Source organism: Strix uralensis, chromosome 22 (genome assembly GCF_047716275.1).
Source record: "Strix uralensis isolate ZFMK-TIS-50842 chromosome 22, bStrUra1, whole genome shotgun sequence".
Classification (NCBI taxonomy): domain Eukaryota; kingdom Metazoa; phylum Chordata; class Aves; order Strigiformes; family Strigidae; genus Strix; species Strix uralensis.
The window spans coordinates 11,298,875-11,325,069 of NC_133993.1; the positions used below are offsets into that span (position 1 = coordinate 11,298,875).

At 61.8% G+C, this 26,195-nt stretch overlaps 2 protein-coding genes across 3 annotated transcripts; both read right to left on the reverse strand.

The window, feature by feature from the left end:
- Nucleotides 1-1,141: 1,141 nt before the first annotated feature.
- On the reverse strand, nucleotides 1,142-14,706 carry RAB5C (RAB5C, member RAS oncogene family). Its single transcript, XM_074892151.1, has 6 exons — nucleotides 14,637-14,706; nucleotides 4,781-5,025; nucleotides 3,808-3,959; nucleotides 3,449-3,571; nucleotides 2,620-2,713; nucleotides 1,142-2,295 (listed from the first exon to the last, which is right to left on the reverse strand). Exons 2-6 carry the CDS (start codon nucleotides 4,944-4,946, stop codon nucleotides 2,180-2,182), a joined length of 651 nt encoding a protein of 216 aa, XP_074748252.1. The 5' UTR covers nucleotides 4,947-5,025; nucleotides 14,637-14,706; the 3' UTR covers nucleotides 1,142-2,179.
- A 245-nt stretch (nucleotides 14,707-14,951) lies between these two features.
- KCNH4 (potassium voltage-gated channel subfamily H member 4) lies at nucleotides 14,952-25,687 on the reverse strand. 2 transcript variants are annotated; one of them, XM_074892004.1, is made up of 16 exons: nucleotides 25,520-25,687; nucleotides 22,626-22,859; nucleotides 22,376-22,507; nucleotides 22,077-22,204; nucleotides 20,916-21,159; nucleotides 20,539-20,696; nucleotides 19,510-19,717; nucleotides 19,219-19,413; nucleotides 18,749-18,948; nucleotides 18,246-18,495; nucleotides 17,927-18,141; nucleotides 16,868-16,915; nucleotides 16,400-16,767; nucleotides 16,157-16,263; nucleotides 15,986-16,062; nucleotides 14,952-15,917 (listed from the first exon to the last, which is right to left on the reverse strand). In XM_074892004.1, exons 1-16 carry the CDS (start codon nucleotides 25,593-25,595, stop codon nucleotides 15,489-15,491), a joined length of 3,069 nt encoding a protein of 1,022 aa, XP_074748105.1. In that variant the 5' UTR covers nucleotides 25,596-25,687; the 3' UTR covers nucleotides 14,952-15,488. The 2 variants fall into 2 exon arrangements, with proteins under 2 accessions (XP_074748105.1, XP_074748104.1); XM_074892003.1 differs by having other exon boundaries at nucleotides 15,986-16,065.
- Nucleotides 25,688-26,195: the final 508 nt, after the last annotated feature.

Consider the following 26,195-nt stretch of genomic DNA (forward strand, 5'->3'; position numbering starts at 1 on the left):
TCCCGGAGGAGCAGCACAACACCCCCGAGGGCAGCGCAGGCTCCTTCACAGCCGTGAGATCCAGAGTCTGGAAGGACCCAGAGACGAAGCCCTGTCAAGCAGGACCCAAGTAAGAGGAGCCAGCAGATGGCAACAGCAGCGCGCGTTGTGTTCAGAGGGGACTGGGGAAGCCCTTCTCCCACAGCTGCCTCTTGCTGCCTGGGGAAACCAGCAGCACCAGTCCAAACCACACTGGGAGCACCGAGAGCTCCCTGAGCCCCGCGGGCAGAGGAGCGGCCCAGCTCCCTCACAGGGGATGGGAACAGCACCGGGTGAGCAAAGCGCCGCCGGCAGCCCGAGCTCCAGCCACGTCAGGAACGTCCAGAGCCTTCCTGCATCCAGGATTGAGGAAATTCAACGTGGGCAAAAGGCAACAAGACCTTGGGTAGAGGATGGAGCCCCCGTGAGCCAAGGCCGTTCACACTTTACTCGCAGTTACCCAGCAGAGCCTCCAGAGCCCCAACAGGGCAAGCCCGGGGCAAGCGCAGCCCAGGGCCGGTCACACAGCACGGACCGTGGCCATGCATCTCGCCGAGCTGAGGAGAGGCAGCGGGTTCAAGCACCATCACAACCCCTGAGCTCTCCCAAGCACGTGTGGAGCTGGCACAGCAGGGCTGTGAGGGGGGGCCCGTGTTCCGGACTGAGTCCCAGCCTCACCGGCGGGTGTGAGGATCTCAAAGTCTCTCAGCAGCGACGGGAGCAGCATCCTGCAGGGCCAGCGCCACTTTGTCCACCCAGGCCGTGCCCAGCGTTCCCCAGCCTGCCCCGTTGTCGAGCCCAGCTCCCCTGCACGGGAGGTTGTGTCCATAGAGGAGTCAGGCACCGAGCAATTCCCACCCTTTGTCCCAAGCCGCCTCCCTGCCAGCCGCTGCACGGCCCCACCATGCTCAGCCAGGAGTCGGGGCCTCTGGAGGAGCTGGCTGCTGGGGGAGGCAAAAGGCTGAGGCCGAGGGCAAGTGGCCAGGAAGGGGGGAGGACGCAGCCGTCCCTGTGGCAGAGCCGGGTGTCTGCTCAGCGCCCCTCGGCCTCCAGCACAGCCGAGAGCTCTGGTCCACGCTCCTGGTTTGAGCTGATTAAGAAACATGAACATTGTTAATGATGATAGGTTTATAAAAATTTTTTTTTAATCACACAAAACTGAAGTTTGTGATGAAGACTAAGTTGACAGTTCCTCTTAAATACCAGTATGCATAAGACATTGCATTAGGCACTAGGCAGCAGCCAACATCAGTTAGAGTCTGGCAACAGAAGCCATTTTAATACCTCCCTTCACTTCGTGGAATTACAGGCTTTTGCAATACATAATTGTTTCCACTGACAAGTTATCCGAGGTTTCCCCCACCCCACCTCTGTACATCAGTAAACCATGTGTATTCACACTAGAGTAGGGTTAACAACATTAGTGGCATCACAACCATCAAAAAAAGGACAATTTTCTATACAAGATTTTTGCAAAAGTTGCAACAGGATTAGTGCATTACGACAGAACCGGAGATAGAAAAAAAAAGAGTTGGCATGCTAGAGTCCAACACAAATAAAGACAACAGGCAGCTAGTTGTAGGTACTATATTGACAAGATACTGATTGGTTACATGAAGAAACGTACAATACAAAATACAGAAGAAACCAGTTTTGCTTCCCTCTGCCCCATCCCAGAATACTCATAATTGATTTGGTCAATAAGTGGCTGAAAAGCCCGAGTTTGTCACTATAATGCTACAGTTTAGTGGTTGTCCTAGGCATGTCGTACTGGTACTAGCCTTAGCTTTTACAGAAGGTGGTTTTACCCAAGGTTGTCTAGTCTCAATATCCCTTTGTTTCCAACAGTGAACTACAGTACTGTGGGACCTGGGTGCTGCTGCCCCGCGGGAAGGGCCGGGCTGGCTGGGCAGGCACCAGGTCGTGCATCCACCACCACCAGAAGAGGGAAGAGCAGAAGTTCATATATTAAAAAAGTGACTTAAGACTTAGAATTGAATTAGTATTTGTACAGAAAGGTGCAGGTGGAAGAACTCCCTCCAGCCTATGATCAGAAAGGGATGGAGAAATCACAGCAGCCACCGGCAGCAGCCGCTCTACGGTAAGTGCGATTGTTAGCGTGGATTCCAGTCTCGGCGCCCGAGGGCTCCAGAACGGCCGCTCAGTTGCTGCAGCACTGGCTCCTGCTAGGCTGGCTGCTCTCCTGAAGGTCCACCACCCGATTCCTCCCTGGGCCACCAGGAGCGTTCTGGGGTTCGTTTTTTGGCAGTTTCTTGGCTAGAGAGGAAGGAGATGTTAGCAGGCTCCTCCTCAGAGGCCGGCCTCCACCCCACCACAGACCACGGGCCGGGCTCAGCGCTGCTCCGGAGGGGGCTGGGGCTGGACAGGCCCAGCAGCACCAGCACAGCAAACCCACCCCCTCGAGCTCCGCTCTCACCGACCCCGCGCCCTCCGGACTCCCAGCCCAGCCCAGGGCAGCGGGACCAGCTTCGCGAGCGAAGGGAGGGCCCCTTCAGTCAGAGCGCGGCCGACAACGGGGGCTCCAGGGGTTCCCAGCGCGCTGCTGGCGTGACCCCAACCCTGCCCTGCGCGAGCCGTTACCTATCGCCATGAAGATTTCATTCACATTCATCGCTGTCTTTGCCGACGTCTCCATGAACAGCAAGCTGTTGTCATCTGCGTACGTCTGTGCGTCCTACAAACAAGCACACTGGAGTGGTAAAGGTGCCCTGCCGAGTTGGCCCGAGCAGGCCTCACACGCTTTGCTTGTTGAGCCAAACACTGAAGAAACACTGTCCCACCCCAGCCCAGACATTGCCACCCCCAGCCCGGACAGGACAGCAGGTGACGTGGGCCAGCGGCAGCGCGGGGTGGCTGGTGTCCGAGCAGCCACGCCGGGGTACAGCAGCTCAGGCTGTTTGTGAGCCGCACGCAGGCAGAGCGTGTCCTGAGCAGCCTTGTACTTTGGCTAGCTGGGAGAGAAACACGCTGGAAACGCACCACGAGCAGCCCCGTGCAGAGGTCTGAGATAAGAGCTTCTCCTCCACAGTCTGCCTTAGGCAAGGTAAGAGCTCTGAAGAGTGGAGAACAAGCTGGGAATGGTTCTTCACATCTCTTGTATCTAAAAGACGCTGTTTCATACACTACTGAAGACAGCCCCAGGTGAGTAAGGCACCAGAGGAGCCTGAGGACAGAAATCTGAGCTCTGTGGGCCTTATTCTGCACATTCCTCACGACTTACCAACGAGAGCCACAAGTGCTGCGGAAGGAGCACGTGGGACAGGCAGCTACAGCCCACCCGGGGTGGCAGCACAGATCCTGACTGCCACTCTCCCTCAAAGCGCTGTGCACAGCCGCCACCTCCCTCATGGAAACAAAAAGCCTCTTTCCTGACTTGCTCAGGTAACAACGGGTCCGGATTCCCACTCACCTGGAAGTCCACAGCTCTCTTGGTAGCAAGGTCTGCCTTGTTTCCCGCTAGTGCAATGACAATGTTGGGGCTAGCCTGCCTCTGCAACTCTTTCACCCAGTTCTTGGCTCGTACGAATGTGTCCTGGAAGCAAAGAGGAGGCAGCGGTCAGGAAGGGGCAGCCTCTTAGTAATCAATCCCCAGCGAAGATATGACTAAAACAAGCCTTTCCTGTACGAAGTGCAGCAGGACCCTTTATCAGCGCAGACAGCCTCGGTCAGGAGGGAGAAGCGGCCAGAGCAGTTTAAGGCGCCTGGTGCCCACAGCCCGGGCGCTCTCGGCGGCGCCTCGTCCCCGCCAGCCGCCCCGCGGGTACTCACTGTGTTAGTGATGTCGTACACGACGATGGCGGCCTGGGCGCCCCGGTAGTACATCGGTGCCAGGCTGTGATACCGCTCCTGGCCCGCTGTGTCCCAGATCTCGAACTTGACCGTTGTGTCGTCCAGACAGACCGTCTGCGTCAGGAAGGCAGCTGGAGGAGAAGGGGGGGGTTTGCCTCGCGTCCCGCCGGAGGCTGGAGAGCCCCCACAGCCCTTCTGCCTCACCGGGATCGGCGCTGGGGAGCACCAGGGCCAAAGCAGCCCCGTTGCACTGCACCCCCAGGTTAGTAACTGGCTGTTTTCCTGTTCCCAAGTGTAACACCATGCACTGCAACTAGGAGAAAGGCAACCAGCCCTGGGGACAGACTGAAGCAGAACAGCCGAGCGCCCGCGCAGCCCTCTGCGGCGCAGCACTAAGCCCTGCTGCCCGTAAGCTACACTTTGAGCTGCACTCGCTCCCCGCCCGGGTTACTACAGGGACAATGGGAGCCTCTTCTCTGGACACACATCCTAATGCCACTGCCCAGAGACCCGGGTGCCGACCGACCTTCGGCTGGTGACACTGTGCTAATGGTCTCAAGCTGAAGAACTGCTAAACCTGAAAGAGCTGTGGAAGTAGTTAACAGTACCAGGCTGTTAGAAACAACCCCAAAATCCCAGGTCATGGTCTGAAAAGATAATTAAGGGCTATAAAGCGAGCTGAAGGCCTCGGTTCTAATTAGAAGCAGGAATTCAAGCACTGGAAGTGAAGACGCCTTAGAGGCAGCGCACACGGTTGCCATAGCATTATTCTCTGCTGCGCTGATCTTCACACCAGCAAACAAGTTGCAAACCAAGAGTTAAAGCATTAGCGGCTTCACTATTTATAGCAAAAGCCCGAGACCAGACGAAGTCATGAATACTTCTGACACCCCCCGCCGGCATCACCGAGGCCAGCACCTTCCAGGCGGCGGCAGCTGGAGTTGGCACTCACCTCCGATCGTGCTCTCCTGGTACTCGTGGAACTGCCCCTTCACGAAGCGCAGAACCAGGCTGGACTTCCCCACCGCCGACTCCCCCAGCAGAACAAGTTTAAACTGGCAGATTTTGTTTCCGGCAGCGGGTCCGTTCGGTCGAGCAGCTCCACCTCGACCTGCCATTGTGGCCTGAGCACAGGAGTGCCACGAGTTAAGGATGCTGCAGGTTCTGCAGTGGGATCCACCTGGAGGCAGGTTGCAACTGGAAGAGGAGGTCAGAGTTAGTGACACACTCACAGACCAGCCGAGCCAGTTCAAGAGGGTGGGTTTGATCCGCAACCACCATCAGCGCAGGCAGGTGGTGGCTCCTGCCCACGGTGGAAGGTCAAACCACAAGCACCACAGCACGACCGGGAGGTTCCTGCCACTCAGCAGCTCCTCCAGCAGGAGCTTAAGTCTCCTGAGCCTCCCTGGAGAAGGGGTATCGGTAACACAAGCTTTCCTCCCACCAGCGGGCCCGCCAGCACTTCCACTAAGCGTGGATGTTACACACACCTTGCTAGGGTGAGGCAAGCGAAGACCAGCCAGCACATCACTTGGTGCTATTAGAGCTGCTTCTATTAGAACAGCAATTACTCAGTTCATGGAGGTAACTGAGGTTGGTCTTTAGCTCCTTCCTCCCTCTCCTGAGTTCACAAGGTGCCAAGGGCAGCCTATCAATGCAATAGGGGTGTGCAAGTGCCATCATGGGAAGTTCTGTAGGTCAGTCTCTCAGACAAAGGGAGTTTCTACATTCAGTCTGATCATTTAGAGGCACTCACGAAGCCATTAAACACCGCACCTCAGAGCAGCCCTTGGGAAGCCTTTGAACTGCTCTGCACGCAGCCTGCGCAGGGAGGAAGCCACTGTGGGCACAGGCTGCGTGTTCGGGGCCAGAGGCAAGCGCTGCCCGTCCCCACTGCACACGGGCGCTTGCTGCCAAAGGAGCCTCCACAGCTTGAGGCAACACCTAACGCTGCCACTTCCCACCCCCTGCCCCAGCGCCCCCATCCCGCAGCATTCCAGGTCACCAGGCTACTGGCCACGGTCCTCAGGAGGCTGCTCAAATCCAGCTACAAACAGCACAAACAGGGAGTGTCACCCGCGATCAGAACTGCCACCCCATCTCCCCAGCACCACATCTCTGGAGTTGTGCAGAAGCACAAAACCCTGGCAAGGGCCACAAGCCAAGCTGGTTCACATCCCTCGTTAAGCACAGGTGAAGTCTCGGTGCCCTCCAAACCTTTTAGCTCAACTGCACACCGAGAACAGGAGTATTTTCAAAGCGCACAGTTTCACAGATCCAGGCATATTTCCTGCGCTCATCACAACTCCCACCTCCTGTCAATGATAAATGCTACAACTGATTGCATCTGCTCTGTATCGCCCCTTCCCTTCAATTCTAATAACTCGCGCTTCTTGACAGAGACATCTGCAAAAAAACCCCCTGAAAGCCAATTTCTCCTTGTTCTGAGCGTACCCCCAAAGAAACTCGGGGTGTGCTCTGAGTACATCCAGCATTTACCCAGCAAATAACAGAGTCCCATGAATAAGCAGCTTAAAGCGCGTTGAAATGGGTCTGAACCGGAGCGGCGTGTCCTGTGAAGGCGGCCCAGGCCTGTCTCAGTACAGAGCCGTACCAGAGTTTCAAACACCTGCTTTCCAGAGCAAAGCCTGACCAGCTGAGACTGCTGTGAGGCTACTTCAACTGCGTCACAAGTTTAAACTCAATTCCATAGTTTGGCAGGAAACCTCCAGCCATTTCAGTCAGAGCCCACCCAGAGGGGCAGCCCACAGCGTCACCAGCTGGAGAACCTCTTCAGCTTTCAAAACAAAAAAGCACTCGAGCATACTCTGACCTAGAGACATCCAACCTCAAATTGTTTTGACCAGGAGGCACATCAGAAACCTACTGCTAAGCCCGGATCGCTCACTGAAGGAGGCGGGTAGGAGAGGAACCCCGAGGAGTAACTGCAGCGCAGCGCGATGTTTCAGTAGCCCGAGCTGTGAAGAAGCCGCTGCTCTGAGTGGCAGGTCCTGTCTTGGGTTAAGTCAGTGAAAAAAAATGCAATTCAGAGCTGCGTCCTTGCAAAGGCCAGTAACACTGTCAGGACCTCACCTCCTCGACCCAGAAAGGACGAACGCTGTGTTGACAGGATGAGAAAGCTTGATAGGAGGCAAATTATCAACTTGTTTTTGCTGGGCAGTGAGGAAGCAGCACTCTGCAGCTCTGGCCAGGAGCAGCTTGGTTACCACCAGGTTCGAAAGGCACATCAGCCTGAAAAAGCTTCCACCTTTTAGAGTTTCTGCTCTATCCAGAGTCTGCAAGGGAACAGCTCCTGCTTGTTTAACCTTGCCTGCACTTACCAGGGCAGTCTATCAGCAACGCGTGAGCTTTGTCGCCGTTTCAGACGGACACGCTGCGCAGTAAATGCCACGTGAATCACGCCTCTGAGTTATGACCTCCTGAAACATGATAGGGGTGATTCCCAGAGCAAAACAAGGAAATGAGCCTGTTGACATCCTCAAGTCTTCGCATGACCTATATTTCACAGATCTCGATTCGCTTTGCTGTCTGGTTGTGCTGTGTGAACTCAAACAGAATTGGGGAGGCGTGTCCGTGTGTCCAACTCCTCCTGGAGAGCTGCTAGTCTACTAGTGCAGCTGCTAGAGCCTTTGACCACTGTTAATTATGGAGAACCTGATCATCATCTAAAGAGGGGTTGAAGTCCGGCTGCAGGATTATGACTTCACCTCCACCTGAGCAGCTGCCAGATCTTTAGGGCGTTTGGGTGGAACTCATGCAGCTCAGATGACCCTCACTGGCCACTAAGGGTCTCAGGCTAGGAACGTACGTGAGCTCGGGGTGCCCAGCTTCACATTTCTGCTGCCATTCACAGGAAGGCCAAATAATTGAAGTGAGCAACTACCAAAGCTGTAGACAGCGAGAACTCTCCTTCGCAGGATGATTCCTTTGACACTTTTTGCTAGCGCTGATGGCTTTGAGGATTCCTGTCAGAACTCCACTCTGCTGAATGCAGAAGTAACAGGCAGCTAAACCACACAGCCTGGATCCGCGCTAGATCAGCCCACACCGAGCAGCCAATGCTGCTTTGAGAAACAGGGAGCGCTCTGTGCTGTGCGAAGCCATCTCCGACGCTCGGGGAGGCTGCTCACCCCCCTCCTCCAGCAGAGTGGACTGGACACGCGCCCCCCGCCCGAGCACCGGCACTCGAGCCATGGGTCAGTCAGACCAGAATAGCTACAGCAACACTGTCCAGACGAGGGAAGGCAGCTGAAGCCGCAGCTTGTCATACGAATTCAACAAGCCAAGCCCATGAGGAGGAAGGGTATGATAGGGTACTCATATAATCGAGATTAACAACTACTAGTTTTCCTACTAGCTTCTTGTAACTAGCGAAGCCCAGCAGCCTGTGATGTCTCGAGATCCATAAAAAGGTACGTGCCGGGTTGTCTGCCTGCCCTACCTGCCTCCTGCTTACTGAAGCACACAGGCAAAAGTACCAACTTTTCCATTGTAAACTCTTGGAACAGTCTCTTGTTTGCTTTGAGACGAAAGACAAGTTTCAGCGCCTGATGCTGTCCAGCAACCAAGAACTCCAGTCCTATTGTTTCTGCAGTTTATGCTCCTCTCAACCCCTCACCTGTTTGCCAGGATTTGTTGTAGAGGCTTGTACTCTTCCATGAATATTGAATTCAAGAATTTGAGTGCCCTGAACAAGAGTGCATGCCAGCACGGCGGCATTCCCAGCCTGCCCAAGAGCAAGGCAGTTCTCCAGAGCTGGTAGGATGCTCAAGAGCAACCCAAGAGCTCGTGGCAAACGAGCCAGCCCAGTACAAGAACCCCAAATCCACAGGGCAATTACTGTCAGCCCCCCGTGTTAACCCCTGCATGAGACAACTGCTTCACAAGGCTCCCTACCACAGGGAAGCTGCTAGTTTAAGGTGTCAGAAGTTACAGAATCTGATATTTTTGCCCTGTGTTCACCCAGTAGCAAGGACTGCTCTGAAAGCTGGCAATATTTAGAAACCCAATCCTGAAGAATCTAGTTACCCAAGAGGACTGCTTCTGCTCTCAGCTATGCAAGAAGCCATTTCACTGGGGATTTGTTGGCTTAGAATCAAAATACTCAAGACAAAAGCCCCAGTGAAGTATTTATCTTGTTAAATAGCTGACAGCGTTACATGAATTCCTTGGCAAAGAAAGCCCTGAAGTTACCGAGTGGCTTTGCTTCACCTAACACTGAACGGGCAGCTAGCCACGGCCAGCAGGAAGCTTGTGCTACCTTCTGCCACCCAGAACTGGCGAGTCAGCCGCAGGACCCAGACTCACGAGCAACTTCCATGAGCAGGACAGGACCAAGTGTGGGACCCACCAGAGCAACACAGCCTCCAGCAGCCCAGACCAGCATAGCGTGGAGCGTCAGTCTCATTTTCCAACACATTAATGCAATTAATAAGAACAAGCTTCAACAGCCTTACTGCACTAGGGTCCGCTCTGCAGAGGAAGGGGTAACAGTCCAGCTCCTGCCGATGGGACGAACCAGGAAACGGACTTGAAATACAGCCTTCAGCCCCATAAAGTCTGATCAGTTTTATTACTTCATCTTTCTACAGACAACACGCACTCCCCTCCACAAACAATGAACACTTTGCCTCTTGATCAGTGAGGCTGTAATCTGGAGTAACAGCTCTAAGTTGGGGAACTGGTCACTGCACTGTCAGGAGCTGTGCTACAGCCTGAAAATGGAGCTTCACGGACCTAAGTCAGCCCAGGCAGCAGTTTCAGAAGTGCTCCTACGGTTGTTACACTGCCATTAGTCACAACTTCTCTGTAGAGACTCAGGCCCAAGCCTCCCAGAGACTTGGGCACATTCATTTTAGAGGTAAACAGGATTTACATTGGCAAAAAGTTAAACTGCTTTTTGTTGGTAGCTACAATCCCCAACTAGTAGAATCTGTAATACCAGCTCCTTTCCATGCTTTTAATACGTGCATCTGCTTCCTGGCATCTGCAGAGCCATGGCCTCCAAAGCAGCCCCTGCAGCTGGCTGTTTTTCAAAGCAGCTTTTCAAAAACAACTCTATCAGAGATTTCAAGGCCACCAGCCCGCAGTGGCCGCTCAGCCCAGCAGAGAGGCCACGCGCAGTGAGCGAGCGGGACGGTACGAGACGCAGCGACCCCCAGCTGGGCAGCCCAGGGCCAAGCCAGCAGAAGAGGCCTCTCGGCGCGAGCTGGAGCCTGGGCTTACGAAGGACAGCTGCCAAGCACAGGCAAAGGGGGCAAATCCTTCAGGCATCTCTAAAGCTCTTTGAGGCAAGACAAACCTGAGAGAAGAAATCCTGACGAGGGCCAAGTTTCTGCTGCTTCTCAGGGCCTCGTGCATGAGGCCCTGCTGAGAGGCTGCTGCCCGGTGCCGAGCACAAGCGGCCGAACCGCAGATGTGACCTGAACAGGCAGCGCTGTACCTGGACGAGACCATCTGAAGTTCAGATCAACTCGGAGCACAGTTATATGCAGAAAGCTACTGCTCCCTTTGAGACAATCTCGTTTGTTAGATGTCATCTGCTTGAACGAAGCAAGTCAGCTCTAAGACTTAAACTATGAAGCCCGGAACACCCGTGCATCCTGCAAAGCTGATCTGACTCTTTGGAAGATGAGGCAAAGATCACGGCCTGCATGACTGAGTTAAGTGCAGTACTTCGGTCAAAGGGAGTTATCAAGCTCCTTCGAGCCGCCTTCTAGCCAGTTTAACCCCATATACAACCCCCTCAGACGGGGTTCCTAGGTTTAAGCAATTATCCTTTACCAGGAATTCTTGAAAATGCCTTGTAAGGTAAAAAGACACTACACTTGCCGATGTTACCTTGGAGCTATGGGGGTTTTATACTCAGAGTTGACTAGGTATCAACAAGAGTTATTAGCACGTTGGTCACACTGGCAGCACGAGGAAGTTCCATCCCTAATCCAGTGGGGGTTTTAATTCTGCAGAATGGCATGACTAATTGCTTTTAAAACTGCAGCTGGTGTCCTATTAGATCACCATAGCTGAACAGAGAAGCAGGCAGCCAGGCCAGGCTGAGGTGTAGTGCTTCTGCCCAGGCCTCGTGCTCCGGGAAAGCCACGGGGATAACGCTGGAACTCCTGTTCTAGCCAGGGCCACTGACCCCCCAGTTGAGTCGATGTGATTGAGGTGAACTCACACCAGATCCGAGTGACAGGAGAGCCATGAACGCAAGCTTTCAGCACTGCTTTGGTCAAGCTCTACTTCCCTAAGCTGCGGAGACAGTACACTGGCAAAGACTGCTTTAAAAAGAGCGAATGAGAAGCGGCAGCTTTCTACCAGGTGTTAAGGCAAGAACTGCAGCAAAGGCTTCTGTGGAGGAGTTTTGCATCACCTTCATTCCACATAAGCTTCTTACTAGCTGTAGGGAGCAAAGTCTCCATATTCCCTGTCCCCACATTAACTCTCTCTCGGAGATCTTACCTACTTTTAGTTATACTTGATACTGCAAGAACCGAGTCCTGTTTCACAGGAGAGGAGGCACTGCTAGGCTGAAGCAGTAACTCATGAGCGCAGTCTGGACCCACTACAAACTGAACAAAAGCATCAAGTTTTTAATTCTGCAGGCAAGGTTCCTTTAACTCCTGTTCTTGATATTGTCCACTGCTCACACGCCCTCAAAGACACAGCTTAATTTTGACCAGAAGTCCAGTAACATGTGCCTTCAGAGAGCACCTGCTATTCTGTGAACAAGACGAGATCATTAACAATGCAAAGCAGAAACTTGCCATCTTCACTGCAAAAGAATCAGTGACCTTCATAATATCTTTTCCAGGCTGCATAAAGATTTCTCGCCTCTAGCAGCTCTGTATTTGGAGCTCTACCAAATAAAAGCAAACATGAAAAACAGTGTTTTCTTATCTGTTTATGGAGAACTACTCCAGCAGTTCGTGCCTGTGCTCCAGGGGAGGAAAGGGTTCCTTTTAGGGTTTAGATGAAGCTTTATTCTTCCTGATACTGTCACTTCCAGGAAGATTCATTGTTTCTGGCCAGCGTTTGGAGTGTTTTCATAGTGTTACTCTGATGATTTAACAGAACTTGCATAAGAGGACTTCAAACTTCATACCCCAAGGGAAGAAAACAGCTGACTCCGATGTTTCTACATTCTACCCTCTTTTAAGTATGCTGACCAAAATACTTTGGGCTACACCCACTTCATTAGAAGCGTTCCTATTTCATTTCCTGTGTCTGAAAGTACTTGGCATTCTCTCCCCCTCCCTTTCCAGGGACATGCCATGACCACCTATCCGCTAAGCATGCGGCCATTTAAGAAGTTAGGATCAAGAGCTGCTGACTAGCAGGGCCCAGAGCAATTCCAGAGCTGATCCCTCTCCAGATGCAGAAGAGCTCTGCTGTGATGGACGTAACTGTTGTGATGAGAATGGAATTAAGTCGAGCCAAGCACACAAAGTATGAACACATTACTCCATGGTTCTGTTTCAGACACTGCCCAATCCACTGTTGGTTTCACCAGTAAAGCAAATGGACCCAAACCCAACTGTTCACAGCAAGATTAGACAAATGTTTTATTTTACTACGTTCATACCCACACATCAAGCTAGCCTTCCCCTTACTGCCCTCTAGTAACTTAAACCCTTCTCCAGGAGCCCCATTTCATCTTGCCTGTGCTGCTCCCTCACCTGAAGGGGTATCAGCACCTACTTTAACAGCCTCGAGGGACCTGCACTGCCTGGCACTATCTTAAAACAAACCTGTCTACATCAGCCTGTAGTGTCTGAGAGGGAGAGATTGCCTCTAGAGGCAGGTTTTTGCTATGAAAGTAGCTGACTGTTCAGACACACTGTGGAGACCCAGGAGAAGTGGGAGATGATTTCAGCACTGAGACCCAGTTACTGAATCTAAGCACTAACCTTACAGGTCTACACAGACTCGTGCTTTACCTGCTCTCCTCACTCCATTAAGACCAATGTTGTCTTGTAGCTGCCTACACACACTATTCTGAATTCTTCACTCTTTTCAGACACAGTTCTTCCACCTTATTATCCAGTTAAGCTGAAGAAAATGTAAAAGACTTTTAGAGTCAAGGGCGTAGTGAATACTAATGGGATATTCCAAGAAAGTTCACTCAGACAGCATGGCACGCCAAGCCAATATGAATCAGAAGTATCTTTCTTTTTTTGGTCTCAACCAAGCTTCACAGTCCTGCTTTCAGAGCAGGCTCAGGAGTCCTAACTTAGTGCAAAGCAGAATTGATGTCATGCTGTAAGCAGGGCAGCTCAAATATGTGTTGACCCACCACACAAAAAGCTAAGAATAGTAGATGCAAGTTGTTCCACATAAGACTTAAAATAGTACCTCAGTGTACTCTCTTCCCTCCAATTTCCTTACGCGCTTGGAAACAGTCAAGGTCAGAACTCCGACAGCCACGTACAAAAGCAACAAGCTAAAGGTCAGCTGAGATCGGGTCAGCACTGTATTTGGTCTCGCTGGCAGACCAGCTTACAGTGAGAGCAACCACGACTCCTCACAGCTCCCACAGAGCCCCAGGAGTTTCAGCAGCACCTTGAGCGTTACCAGGAATAAGGTTTGAGCAGCTTTCACAGGATTTCGCATTGCAGACCTGTTGCTCACACCTACACCTGCACTACCAGCCTTTGCAGGATCACACTGCGGCTACGCTCCCAGCTCACCAGCAGCGGGGTCTCCCGCCGTGCTGAAGATCCGAGGATGGCCTCGCACCTGGGCGTGTCAGGGCTTCCTTCCAGACAAGCTACAAAACCTCCTTGCAGTTCTTCAAGAGCCTGCAGCACCACGTACTTTGGTTCACAGACACCGCTTGGGGGGCACAGGGGCTGTGTCTGTCACCAGCAGGAATCCAGACCAGTCTCCACTCCACTAGAACCTATTTTCAGCAGATAAAGTCACATCCCTCATTTAGGCAGTTCTCTACTCAGGAACCTGGCCGGCCGTCCAGACTTCTAGAGTTTCTATTCCCGCGTCAGCAGTTGAGTGGCTACAACAAAATCTTATACCACTTCTGTCCTTACAGGTGCCACACCTCCCCCAGATTCCATTTAACTTTCAAACAGTCATCGCTACGAGAGAGACAAAGGCGTTGGCAAACAGCGGGCAGGCAGCCCCAGCCCGGGGACAGCAGCTACCTGCTGCCGAACGAGCCTTTCCTGCCTACGAAGGAGCAGCCGAAGCGGTGCCAGCCCTGAGACCACCCCGAGACCCCCCGACGCGGCCCTGGCGCTCTCCTCCAGGCTGCGATCGCCACCTCCGCCGGCCGATCTCCGTTAGCACCGCTCCCTTTCCCGGTCACGGCTCGATCCGCCCCACACTCCGCGGGGCCGGGACACCACGGCAGCGCTGCGCTCCGCCTCGCCGGGATACCCGGCGGGACCGACTGGCCCGAGAGGCGGCGAGGAGCGGTTTATTTCGATCAGCCGCGAAGTCCGGAGCCCCCCGCCCCGCTGAGGCGGCGCCAGCCCGGCCCAGACCCCGGCTCACGCAACCCGGCGGCCTCGCCCCACCCGGCACACCCCGAGCCCCGACTCTGCTCCCACCGCAGGGCCCCCGGGGCGGCGCCGCCCGCCCCCCTCCCCCGGCCGGCCGGGCTCCCGGGTCTGCGGCGCACGGGCCCGGTGGAACCGGGCCCCCAGGTCAGGCACCGCCCGGGGCAGGGCTGGGCCCCGCCCGCCCGGAGTCCCCGGGGGCCGCGCCGCAGCCGGCCCCACCGCGGCGGCGCAGGACAAGCGGGCCCAGCCGCCCCCGGCCCCACTCACCGCCCGGAGCGCCGCTCCCCCGCCGCCGGTGAGTCTCGCAGGCCCCAGCCCTCACTTCCGCCTTTACCCGTTCCGCTTCCGGATCCGCCCACCCCTTCCGCTCCCGGCCCGCCGGCCACAGGCAGCGGCTCCTGCCAATCAACCGCGCCCCGCCCCCAGGGGCTCCGCCCCTTGCGGCCTCACGTGACGGGGCGGCGTGACGTCAGGGAGCGCGCGCGGCGGGGGGCGGCGGGAGCCGCGGGCCGGGGCACCGGGAGCCCCCGGGGGGGGCCGGGCGGGGGGAGCCGCGGGCAGAGACTCACCCGGAGCCGGGGCTGGAAAAATAGAACCTTTATTTCCCGTTGGGGCGGGGGGGGCGCGCGGCTGGGCCGGGGGTAACGCCGCGGACCCGGCAGGAGCAGCCGTGACCCCCACGGGGCACTTCCCGGAGACCCCCCCCGAGCCTCCGAACCGGCCCCGCGCACGGAATCCGCCGCCAGCCCCTCCTGGGTCCCCGGGGGGCAGCGCTGCCGCAGGCCCGCCCCACGGCCCCGGGCACGGGGGGGGGGTCCCGGGAGGGGCTGCCGGGCCTGGCCTGGTTGTAAAAAAGACCCCGTGGGCAAAGAGTATAAAATCGTATCAAAATCCCTGCGGGTGTGGGGCCGGGGCGAGCGCTGCGCCCTGGGGGGCCCGCGGCAGCGGGGCGGTGGGTGCGGGAACCCCCCGCCGCTGCCTCGCACCTGCAGCCGCCTCGCGGCGGGGGTCGGTGACCGGGGGGAGGCCAGAGCTGGCGTGTCCCGGGCAGCGAGGAGGGCAGAGGGGGAGGGTCCCCCAGGGCGAGGGTCCCCCAGGGCCACCCCGGTGCCTGCGGGGTCAGTGGGCGCTGGTGGAGCTGGAGCGGGGCTGCGGGGGGGCGCGGGACTGGCCGCCGACCGAGCAGCCGGGGAAGGAGTGAGCAGAGCGGGGCGGCAGCGAGAGGGGCTGCGAGTCCGAGGCCTGGCGGGGGCCAGGGCTGGGGGTGCCCCCCCGCAGCGGGCACGGCCCCTTGGCGCCCCCCCAGGGGTGCAGGGATGGGGGGTTGGCAGCGGCGTGGGCCGAGCGGCTGCGGCCGGGGCAGCATTTGGCCCGGGGGCTGGTGGAGGGGGAGCTGGGGGGCGAGGGCTGGGGGGGCGTCGAGGCGGCCGCGGGCGGGCGGAAGGGGCAGGCAGGGGGGTGCAGGGTGGCCAGGTGGGCCTGGAGCAGCTCCATCATGCGCTGCAGCTCCCGGCTGAGGTGGGAAACCTCCTGGTTGAGGTGGTTGATCTGGAAGGGGGGGGAGAGCGGTCAGCCCCGGCGGATGACCCCGCTGAGCCCCCCGGCCCCCGCCGCACCTCCTGGTTGAGCCGCCTGATGCTCTGCTTGATCTCCTCCGCTTCCATCGCCAGGGCTGGGCCGCCGGCGTCGGTCCCTGCTGGGGAACACACGGCTGGTGGGGGGGGGCTCCCCGAGCCCCCCAGCCCCGTGGCCAGCGCCCCGCCTTGCCTGGCAGCTGCCGGAGGTACCTGATGTGGGGGAGTCCCTCGCCGCGCTCTGCAGCGGGGGGTCCACGTTGAAGCAGAAAGTTTGCGGCTCTGATGTCCCCCCATTGTCTTCAATCCCGTCCACAACTCTAGGGTGGGGGGAGGGTGAGGGCTGGCCCCCGTCACCCCCTCGCCCCTCTGCCGCCCCGTTCCCTGTGGCCTCCCGGGGCCGCACGGCACAAACCCGCGGCAGCGGGATGAGCCACCGGCCCGTCCCAGCCTTACCTGGGGCTGAGGTCCGGGGGGCCGCAGGCCTGCAGCGAGGGGATGAGGAGCTTGGCCGGCCGCCTGCCCGCACCGCCCTCCCGCTCGGGCAGCCGGGCGTCCCGCCGGCACTGCGGGGAGGGGCTGCGGCCCCGGCTGCAGCGCGCTGGGGAGCGGCAGTTGCGCCGCAGGGCTGAGACCTGGCACAGCTCATCGCCCAGGAGGCTGCTGAGGGAGCGGCGGCGTGCCGGGCTGCCCAGCTGGGGCAGCAGCAGCTTGTGGCGGGCGATGGTGGCGGGCGAGTGCTGGAAGTCTTCCTCAGGCTCCTCCTCATCCTCCGAGATGGAGGGAAGGGGCTTCTCCGGGGTGGCACCGCTCTCTGGACGGGGCTGCGGGTGGGCGCAGGGAGGTCAGGGCTGGTCCCTGCGTGGGTGCCAAGGCCGGGCACGGGCACCCCTGCCCCATCCTCCCCCCCGGCGCGGCACAAACCTGCGGTGCGTGGGACAGCCGTGGGGACCGGGAGTAGCGGCAGAGCCCCTGCGGGGAGAGCAGACAGCGGCGGCTCAGTGGCCCGTGGGACTGGCCACAGGCAGACACGGTGCTGGCCACAGGCCCACCCGCTCCCCGCCTTGGCCCGCAGCCCCCCCGGCCTCTCAGTGCCACCCCGGGAGATCAAACCTCCCTCAGCCCCACGCATTGGCCCCATCCTCGTGCCCTGCAGCCACTCGCCCGCTCGCCTTCCTCTGCTGCTGTTGTGACACTGGTGAGCTGCCCAATCTTGGCCTGCGTGTCCTGAGCTGGAGCTGAGGCTGCGCCCCAAACCCCAGCCCCGGCTCAGCCGTCAGAGCAGCAGCTCCCCGGGAGCGTGTCGCCAGCCGGGGGGGGTGCACGGGGCTCCGCAGGGCCTGGCAAGCTGTTTGCATCCTCCACCCCTGGTTTATTTATACCTCTCCTGGGCGATGGGCTCGTTGGGTTTTGGAAGGGCTACCTGGGATCTAGAGAGCGACCTCCCGTCCCACCTCTACAGGGCAGGGGGCGGTGGGTACTGGGGGGAGAAGCTCTGGAGGAGCCCCCGCCGCCCAGTGCCAGCGCAGAGCCAGCAGCAGAGGTGGAGGAGGAGAAGTGCTGCAGAGCTATTTCTGCAGCAGAACATCCCCCCGGCTGCTGGAGTCGGCAGCGTGACTAAACCCGCAGCCCCCGGCGCTGCCTCCTGTGCACTGGGGGGACTGTGCCCTGGCTGCCTGTCCCGCAGTGCCCCCCCCGTCCCCTCCACCCCCATTTCCAAGCCTTCCATCTGTCTCAGCCTCTTGCATGGCAAATGCTTTGGCTTCCAGTTGCCCGGGTTGTGTGGAGCCAAGAGGAGCCAGGACGGGACACACCTGCACGGTGGGGGTGGCACAGCCACAGCCCCCGCCCCGGAGCCTGGGGACCGCGAGCAGGGAGCTGACAAACGCCCCACCCAGGGCCGTGCCGAGCCCCAGCCCTGCTCCAGTCCCCGGGGCCGCGAGGACAGGAAGGGGCCTGTGAGGGAGGACACGACGCACCCACCTCCATCTCGCTGCCCTCCCGCAGGTTGAAGGTCAGGTCCTGGTGGATGTCCACCGTGAACTTGCTGGCGTACTCGGGGTAGAGCTGCAGCACCTCGCAGAGCCCTCGCAGCCCGATGTACTGCAGGTCGCAGTAGGTCAGCGCCTTCACGTCCGCGTTGGTCTTGATCACCTGGTCCGTGCTGCACAGGTCGACCCCGATCAAATCCCCTTTGCCTGCAGGAGGGGACCGGGGTGGGATAAGTAGCGCGAGCCCCGGACCCCTCACCCGCCCGGGCAGCAGAAGGGGCTGGGGGAGAGCCCACACCGCCTGCCCTCACCCAGGATGGCCAGGACCACGTTGTCCTTCAGCACCTCGAGGGAGCCGGAGCAGACGAAGTAGTTGGCCTGCAGCGCGTCGCCCTGGCGCAGCAGATACTCCCCTGGGGCGCAGAACGAGGTCTTGATGTGGAGCGAGAGGGAGCGGAGGCAGCCGCGGCTGGCCGTCTCGAAGACGGGCAGCTGCAGGATGTCCTTGTTGAGGTGCATGGCCACGTCCGCCCGCAGCTCGTCGGGGAAGTCGTGCAGCAGCTGGGGAGAGTGGGGCCGGGGTGCTGGGGTGCGGGTGGCAGGGAGCAGCCTTCCCCGCCGCCCGACAGCCCCTGGCACGCAGCTCTGGTCCCCCAGCAATGGCGCATAGACGTGCACATCGCACCCCCGTGCACTTGCACACACGTACCAACAACACCCCCCTGCGCCCTCACAGCCGGCCCCGTCACCCCCACGCTGGGTGCAGGACAGGGGGGCCAGAGGGGGCTGCCCCAGCCCGGCCGACACCTCGTACCTCGTTAGCGTCGATGCCGTTGTTCACGGACCAGGTGGTCTGGAAGTACTCCAGCATCCGCTGCTTGAGCTGCTGGGGCAGGCGGTGCACGCGGATGAAGTCCTTGAGGTCCTTCATGCGGGTGTGGTAGAGCGAGCGGCGGGAGTACATGCGCTGGATGATGGCCGTGACGTTGCCGAAGACGACGGCGTGCATCAGCGCTGCGGGCCGGGAGGGCGGCGTCAGCCCCGCCGAGGGCCGGCTGCGGCGTGCGGGGGCCCGGGCAGGGTCTGGGCTCTGCCCCCGCCAGCAGCGCAGGGCCGAGGGGTGCAGCACGGGGGGCTTCTCCCCTAACCCCAGCCCCAGGGACGTGCCCCAGGGCAGCCGTGTTCACCGCCCCCCCGCAGTGCCCTGCTGGGGTACCTGCCGCACCCGCTGCTCCGGCAGCCGGCGGTGAAGCCCCCCAGGCCCTGCCCCTCTCCCCGCCTCACCCCCGATGAGCATGGTGCAGATGGAGAAGATCTTCTCGGCGTCGGTGTTGGCGCAGACATTGCCGAAGCCCACGCTGGTCAGGCTGCTGAGGGTGAAGTAGAGGGAGGCGATGTAGGCGCTGCGGATGGAGGGGCCCCCCACCGAGTTGTTGACGTAGGGAGCCTCCAGCCTCTTGCCCAGCTCGTGCAGCCAACCTGCCAAGCACAGCCCAGGGTCAGCCTCGCCGCGGGGCCGCTGCCCGTCCCAAGCCCCCTGCCCCACGCAGCCCCCGCACAGGCGGCCCCGCTCACCGATGTCCCAGGTGCGGGGGTCGTTGCTCTCCATCTCGGCGCGGCCGATGACGTACCAGAGGCAGGCCAGCCAGTGGGCCAGCAGCGCGAACATGGACATGAGCAGGGTGAGCACCATGGCGCTGTACTGCGAGTACCGGTCCAGCTTCTGCAGCAGCCGCAGCAGCCGCAGCAGCCGCACGGTCTTCAGCAGGTGAACCAGCGAGGTCTGGGGAAGGGGGCAGACAGGTGAACCCGGGACATTTGGGGTGCTGGGGAGGGGCGGGGAGGTGGCCGGCGGGAGGGGAAGCAGCAGCAGTGGCTCTGCTCTCAGCGGCTGCCTTTGGTGAGGCTGATCTGATCTATCGGCGAGGGGCTGCACGGTGCCTGCAGCGACCCCGGACATGCAGCCAGACGGGCCCTGGCTTGGGCAGGTGGGTCTGGAGGAGCCGCGGTGCTGAGCGCCCCAGGGCCTCCCACAAAGCTCCTGCCTCGTCCTTCTGCCTCCTGCCAGTGCGGCACCGGGCAGGAGCCGAGGGCCATGGGCCGGGCAGGGGCACCGGGCAGGGGCTGGTGCCATCACAGCCTTGGCACTGCGGGGCCCCTCGAGAGCCCGGGAAGGCTCAGGCTGGGACCTGCCTTCGTCACCAGCGTGTGCCCCGCGTGCCTGCACGCACGGTGACCCCCCTGCACCGTGCGAGTGCCCCTTGCTGCGACACGGGGGGATGCACAAGGTATTTGCACGGAGACGTGGAGCTGCTCAGAGCCGCTCTCTACCCTGGGCAGAGCACTGGCGTGCTGGGTGCTGGGTGCTGGGTGCTGGGTGCAGGGCAGGCACCTGCCTGCAGCTCCTGGAGCGGTGCCGTGGCAGTTACTGTCGTTTGTGGCAGCCCCTGGTTGTTTTAAGACGCGGGGGAGGTTTCCCGCTAGAGCTGCCACCGCCGCTTCCCCTCGCTGCCTGCGCTGCTCCCGACGGGTGCGTCAGGAGCGGGGCCCTGCGAAAGGGGCCACCCCCACCCCGCCGCCCCCCGCCCGCGAGCAGCCACGCACCACGGTCACGTTGAAGACGTAGAGCAGGTCGAAGGGCAGAGCGGCGATCAGATCCACGAAGAACCAGGTGGCCACGTAATGGATGCAGATGGAGCGGGGGTCGTACACCACCTGGCCCGACTGGCTCACGTACGTCGTCCGGAAATTCAGGACAATGTCTGCCCCGGAGAGAGCAGGGCCAGCCCTCACCCACCCCGCCACGGCCGCGGGAGCTGGGCTGGGGTCCGCAGCCAACTCCTGGGATGCTCAACAGGGGCACAGCGATGCCAGGTCCCCTCTCCATCCCCCCTCGGGTCCCCTCCTCTGGCCGTGTCCCCCCGGCACTGGCCACGTCCCCCATCCCGGATGGGCGGCGCTCGGCCCGGGCAGGGACCTACCCAGGATGAAGAGCATCTCCACGGCGATGTCGCTGACGATGGTGCTGCGGGCGGCCGAGAGGCTGTCCTCCGTGCCCGTGAAGCAGACGTTGTAGGGGACGGTGACGGCCACGTAGAAGGTGGCCAGCAGGATCAGCCAGTCCCAGAGGGCCTTGAAGATGCTGTAGTGGAGCAGGATGAAGCGGGACTTCTGCACCGAGGCCACTTTGTACTCGGGGATGGACGGTTTGCTCTCAAACATGTTCTGGGGGAGCAAGCGGCAGGGTGGCACACAGGTGGCACAGGAGCCGCCCGCAGGAGGGGCGCAGGCCCCTGCAGCCCCCCCCCGAGTCCTGCCAGCCCTGACGCCAGGGTGACGGACGTGCTTTTGGAGTGGGGAGTGTGGGCTGCACTGAGGTCACCCTCAGAGATGGGCACAGAACGCCTGATTACGGCACATCAATTAACACTGTGCTAATGCTATTAACAGTGATCCACGGCACTGCCAGCTGGTGCCCAGAACCGTCTCAGGTGCCAATTCCTGTGCTGGGGCAGAGCCACCCCCACCCTCTGCCGGGACACGGCGCTGCCTGGGTGAGGGGGAGAGCCGGGTCCATCCCTCCCAAGCCCCCAGAATACAAGACTGGCCCATTGAAACCCTCTGTCTGTTTGCCAGCTCTGGGCCCCCCACTCTTGGCCGGTGACAGACGCCCGCCCTGGCCCCAAGTCCGCCAGCAGTGCCCGTCCCTGCGGCCCTGCCCAGGGACCCTGCGCTGGGGCACTGCAGCCACGCGAACGGGCTGGCGCAGGCGGCACCGGTCCCTGCTGCTGCGGGAAGCCAACGCTCCTCGCACTCCCGCAGCTGCCGCAGCCTGGTAACGGCGCTCCCCGGGGCCAGCGCCGCCGTTTGCCCGACAGCCAACGTGTGAGGAGAGACACAGCCCTGCCAGCAGATCTGTTCTCCCCACGGCAAGCCCCGGGCACCCGCTGGTCTCTCTCCTGCCGCCAAGGCACCACGTTTGCAGCCCGGACCACGGTGTGGCTGCCGGGGATGAAGCGCGTTTCGGCGCCTGGGGAGGTCAGTGGGGTGCGGGCAAAGGAGCAGCATCGCGGCAAGACCGGGCTCTGCCCCCCCAGCCCGGGGGGCACCGGGCGAAGCTGAGGGCTCCTCCAGGTCCTTACACGGTTGATTTTCATCTCGCCGCGGTCCCTCCGGGCAAACTGGCTGTTGAGCCGGTGCAGCACGGTCCGGCTCTGCCTCCGCGCTGCCTGCAGGCGTGAGCTCCCGGGCTTCTTGCTCCTCTGCTTCTCTGCAGCGGACAAGACATGCTGGGTTAGCGGGAGCTGGTGCGACAGAGCGGGGGCTGCTTCGGGGACCCCTCCCTGCAGGCAGCGGGCAGAGAACCGGGAGCCCCTTTGCCAGGTGCCCACGGCACCCACCGCTCCCCGAAACCCGTCCCCATCCCACAGCCACCGCTCACCCTCCTTCTTGTCAGCCAGGTGGCTCCTGCCCCGGCTCTCTGTGATGTCCTTGAAGGAGAAGAGGAAGAGCACCACCTCCCCCTTCTCGTTCTTGATGGGCATGATGTCCAGCAGGCACCAGAAGGCAGCTCCTGTGGGAGGAGAGGGGTGGTGAAGGCAGGACAGCCCCCGCGCTGCTCGACGGCTTCACCCCGGGGCCGAGTCCCATCCGGAGCCGTGGGCAGGGACCCGGCCCCACGCACCACTCACCGCCCTTCTTGTAGAAGCAGACCTCGGTCTGGTACTCCTGCCTGCCGTCCAGCACCTTCTCGATGCGCTGCAGGACGGGCTCGCTGGTCTCGGCCCCATAGAGGAAGCGGCAGCTGCAGTTCTTCTGCATGACCTCAGTGCGGGCGAAGCCGGTGAGGTCGCAGAAGCCATCGGAGCAGTAGACGATGGGGAAGCCGCGGCGGACCTGCGCGTTGGCCAGGATGAAGTTGCTGTCTGAAAAGAGACGCAGCCGCCCCTGAGGGCTCGGGGCCATGCTGGGGGGCATGAGGGGGAGCCCAGCCCCCCCGCATCCCTCTGGGAAGCGGAGCCAGGTCTCCATGCGGCGGCCGCCCCCTGAGCTCGCTCATCCCCTGTCCTGCTGCCCCCGGTGACCCGGCCCGGGCGGGACCCCAGCCCCAAGCATGGGAAAGGGAAAGCCCGGAGCCAGCTCCCGGCTCCCGTCGCCAGAGAGGCCATCCCGAGCGCGGGACTCATGCCTCCCCCTCGCCATCTGCTGCTCCCACCTCCCGCCGGGGCTGCGGCAGCTTAGCGGGAGCCGCTGCAAACGCAGCCAGGTGCTGCCAGCCCAGAGGTGCTGGGCTGTGGCGTCAGGACCTCCAGCCCCGGGTGTGGCACCGCGGGAGCACCCGCCGAGAGGGTGGGAGAAAAGCCGTGAGCCTGGGGGGAGTCGAGGGCCGGTCCCAAGCTGACACAAGCTGGAGGTGGAGGGGAAATGCAGCGTCCTCGGTCTGTCACAGCACTGCAGAGCTTCCCCCCAGCATCACCCCTGCCCTGGCGGGGAGGTGGCACCAGGCAGAGGAAGGCCCTTGCCAGCCCCATGCCCTGTCCCGCTGTTTCGCCCCGCAGCCCCCCAGCCATGGGCCAGGCAGGGGCTCTGCCCCCGTGGCTGCGGTGGCTCCTCGCTGCAGGCTTGGTGCCAGCGGGACAGATGGCCTCGTGTGAGAGGGTGTAAGGAAGCGGGATGTGCCACCAACGCGGGCTGGGCTCGCACCTGGCAAGGGCACACTGGGCTGTCCCCAGCCCTGACACGGTCTCCAGCCCACGGGTGCCTGGCCCAGCACCCCTGAACCCCCAACAGCCCAGGCACCAGGAGCAGGCAGACGTGGTCTGACCCCTCCCGCAGCAGATTCCAGCACCCGTGCCCGAGAGCGGAGCCATGCCGGGGCGGAGGAGGTTGCGGGAAGGAGGGGATGGCAGCCGCAGGCAGCCCGGGTGCGATGGGGGTGCAGCGGGGCCACCGCAGCACAGCTCAGCCCGGGATTAGCTTGGAGAAGCAAAAATAGCTTGAAGCTGTGACTAAGGCCAGATTTTGGCTCTGTGGAGCCTGGATTACGGCGTTGTCCAGGATGTGTTATTAGAAGAGAAAAAAAGGGCTGGCATTTGGGAGCAGCTCTGCCGAGCGGGGGGATACGGCCCTGGGGGGCTCGGCAGCCCCCTGCCGCGGTGGCCAGCTTGCCTGGACGGGCACCCTCGGGCCCCACAGACAGCAGCTGCCTGGGAGAGGCAGGGTTAACTCGCAGGGTGTATCGCCGCGGCTAAAGCCCCTCTCTGTGGCAGATAAAGCCGATAAGAGCCACATGAAACCTGCAAAGCCGGACACTGTTTAAAAGCGCCCGGACACGGGCTGGCGCAGCTGATGCTGGGGGGTGCCGGGGGGCAGCTCGGGCTGCGCCGGCGGAGGCTCGGGGGGGCGCTGCCTCGTTACGCCCCACGGCCCCGAGGGTGACATCCCCCACGAGAGCTCCCGTGGGCAAACAACCCCCGGCGTCACCTGGGATGTGCCCATCGCGCCGGGCCAGCAGCCAGCCCAGCATCGCAGCCAGCACGTGCCCCGGGGTGCCCCGACGGTGCCGTGGCGGGTGGCCGCGGGCTCCCAGTGGCACTTTCCTACTGGTCCCTCCCAGCACGGAGAGAGACGCGCAGCGCCGCGGGCAGCTGGCCCGGGAGGCCCCTGCTCCTGGCGATTCTGGGGGGGCCGGGGGTCAGCCCCGAACACGGCCTGTCCCCGGGTGGCTGCGTGGTGACAGCGGTGCCGGAGCTGACGCGTGGCACCCCGGCGTGATCCCCCCCCCCGCCGGGGCTCTGAACCACCCCGGCCCCCACACACGGACACGGACACGGAGGGGACCCCAGCGCCGGGGGACACCCAACAGCACCTCCGGCCGCGGGAAGGGACCCCTAAACGGTCGGTGCTGGCCCCGCGCCCCATCCCGGCCAAAACACGCCACTACCAGCCCCCCCCCGCGCCCCGGGACGTGACCCCAGGCTTTGCTAACAGGGGGCTGGGGGGGGGGGCGGCCTGTGCAGCACCGGGGCCCCCGAAGGGCCCCACCACGTCGGTCACGGTGGAGGCGACCGGCACCGGCTGCACGCTCCGGCTCCGGAGGCTCCTGGGGGCAGCACCCCGACCCCCCCGGGGCCAGGCACAACCCACACGGTCCCCCCGGGACCGCTCGGGCACGAGGGGGGGCAAAGCCGGGCCCTGGGGGCTCCGGGGTGGGGTGAGCCCAGCCGGGTCCCCAACCTGGGTCCCCCCCGCGTCCCGGGTCCCCCCCGGCCCCCCCGCCGCGCCCGGGCTCTGTCCCTGGTGCTGAGCGCGGCCGCGCCGGCACCGACCGCGGGAGCCGCCCGGGGACACGGGGGGCTCCCGGAGCACCGAGCCCGGTCACGGACACGGAGCGGGGGGGGTCCCCGGGACACCGCAGAGCGTGGACGGTCGCGTCCCGCCCAGCCCGGGGGTGCCGGTGCCGGGCCGAGCCCTGGCCCTCCCCGCCGCTTCCCGGGGGGGCAGCGCCGCCCCCCGCCCGGGGCCCCGCCGTGCCCAGCGCGGCCCCTCCCCGCTCCCCGCCGCCCCGGCCCGGTCCCGGCCCTACGTGTGCCATCGAAGCGGGTGGCGATGGTGTCGAGGAAGGTGTTCTGCGGCGCCAGCAGCCCCTTCATCACCGGCATCCTCCCGCCGGGCCCCCCCCGGCCGCGGGGCTGGGCTCTGCCGCCGCCCCGGGGCCCCTCCGCAGGCGCGGCCCCGCCGCCGCGGGCTGATCCCGGCTCGGCTCGGCCCGGCCCGGCCCGGCCCGCCCGGGGCTCCCGCCCCGCCCCCGCCCCGCCCCGGGCCCTGCGCGCCGCCGGCACCGGGAGGGGCCTCGGCACCGGCGGGCACCGGCACCCGCCCGGGGGCAGGTCGCTCTGTCCCGGGGGGCACCGGGAGGCACCGGCACTCCCGGGCCCACGGAGGCTGCGGAGGGGCAGGACCCGGCGCGCCCGGGGGCACCGACTGTGGGACACCGGCGCTTGGGGCTCAGCTCGGGGGCTGCAGGGCGGGGCCGTGCCCTGTGGGACCCCCCGAGGGGCACCCAGGGGTGACAGGGCCTTCACCGGGACCCCACGCGGGGACAGGGGGGTGGGGGGAGATCAGGGACGTGTGACCACGAGAGGGTCAGCAGAGGTTCCCTGGTGCTGTGGTGGGGGATGCTCTGAGCTTCACAAACACGCCCCCGCTCCCGGGCAGCCTGGCCCGGTTCTGGTCCTGGCACACGCCCCTGCACAGGCCCC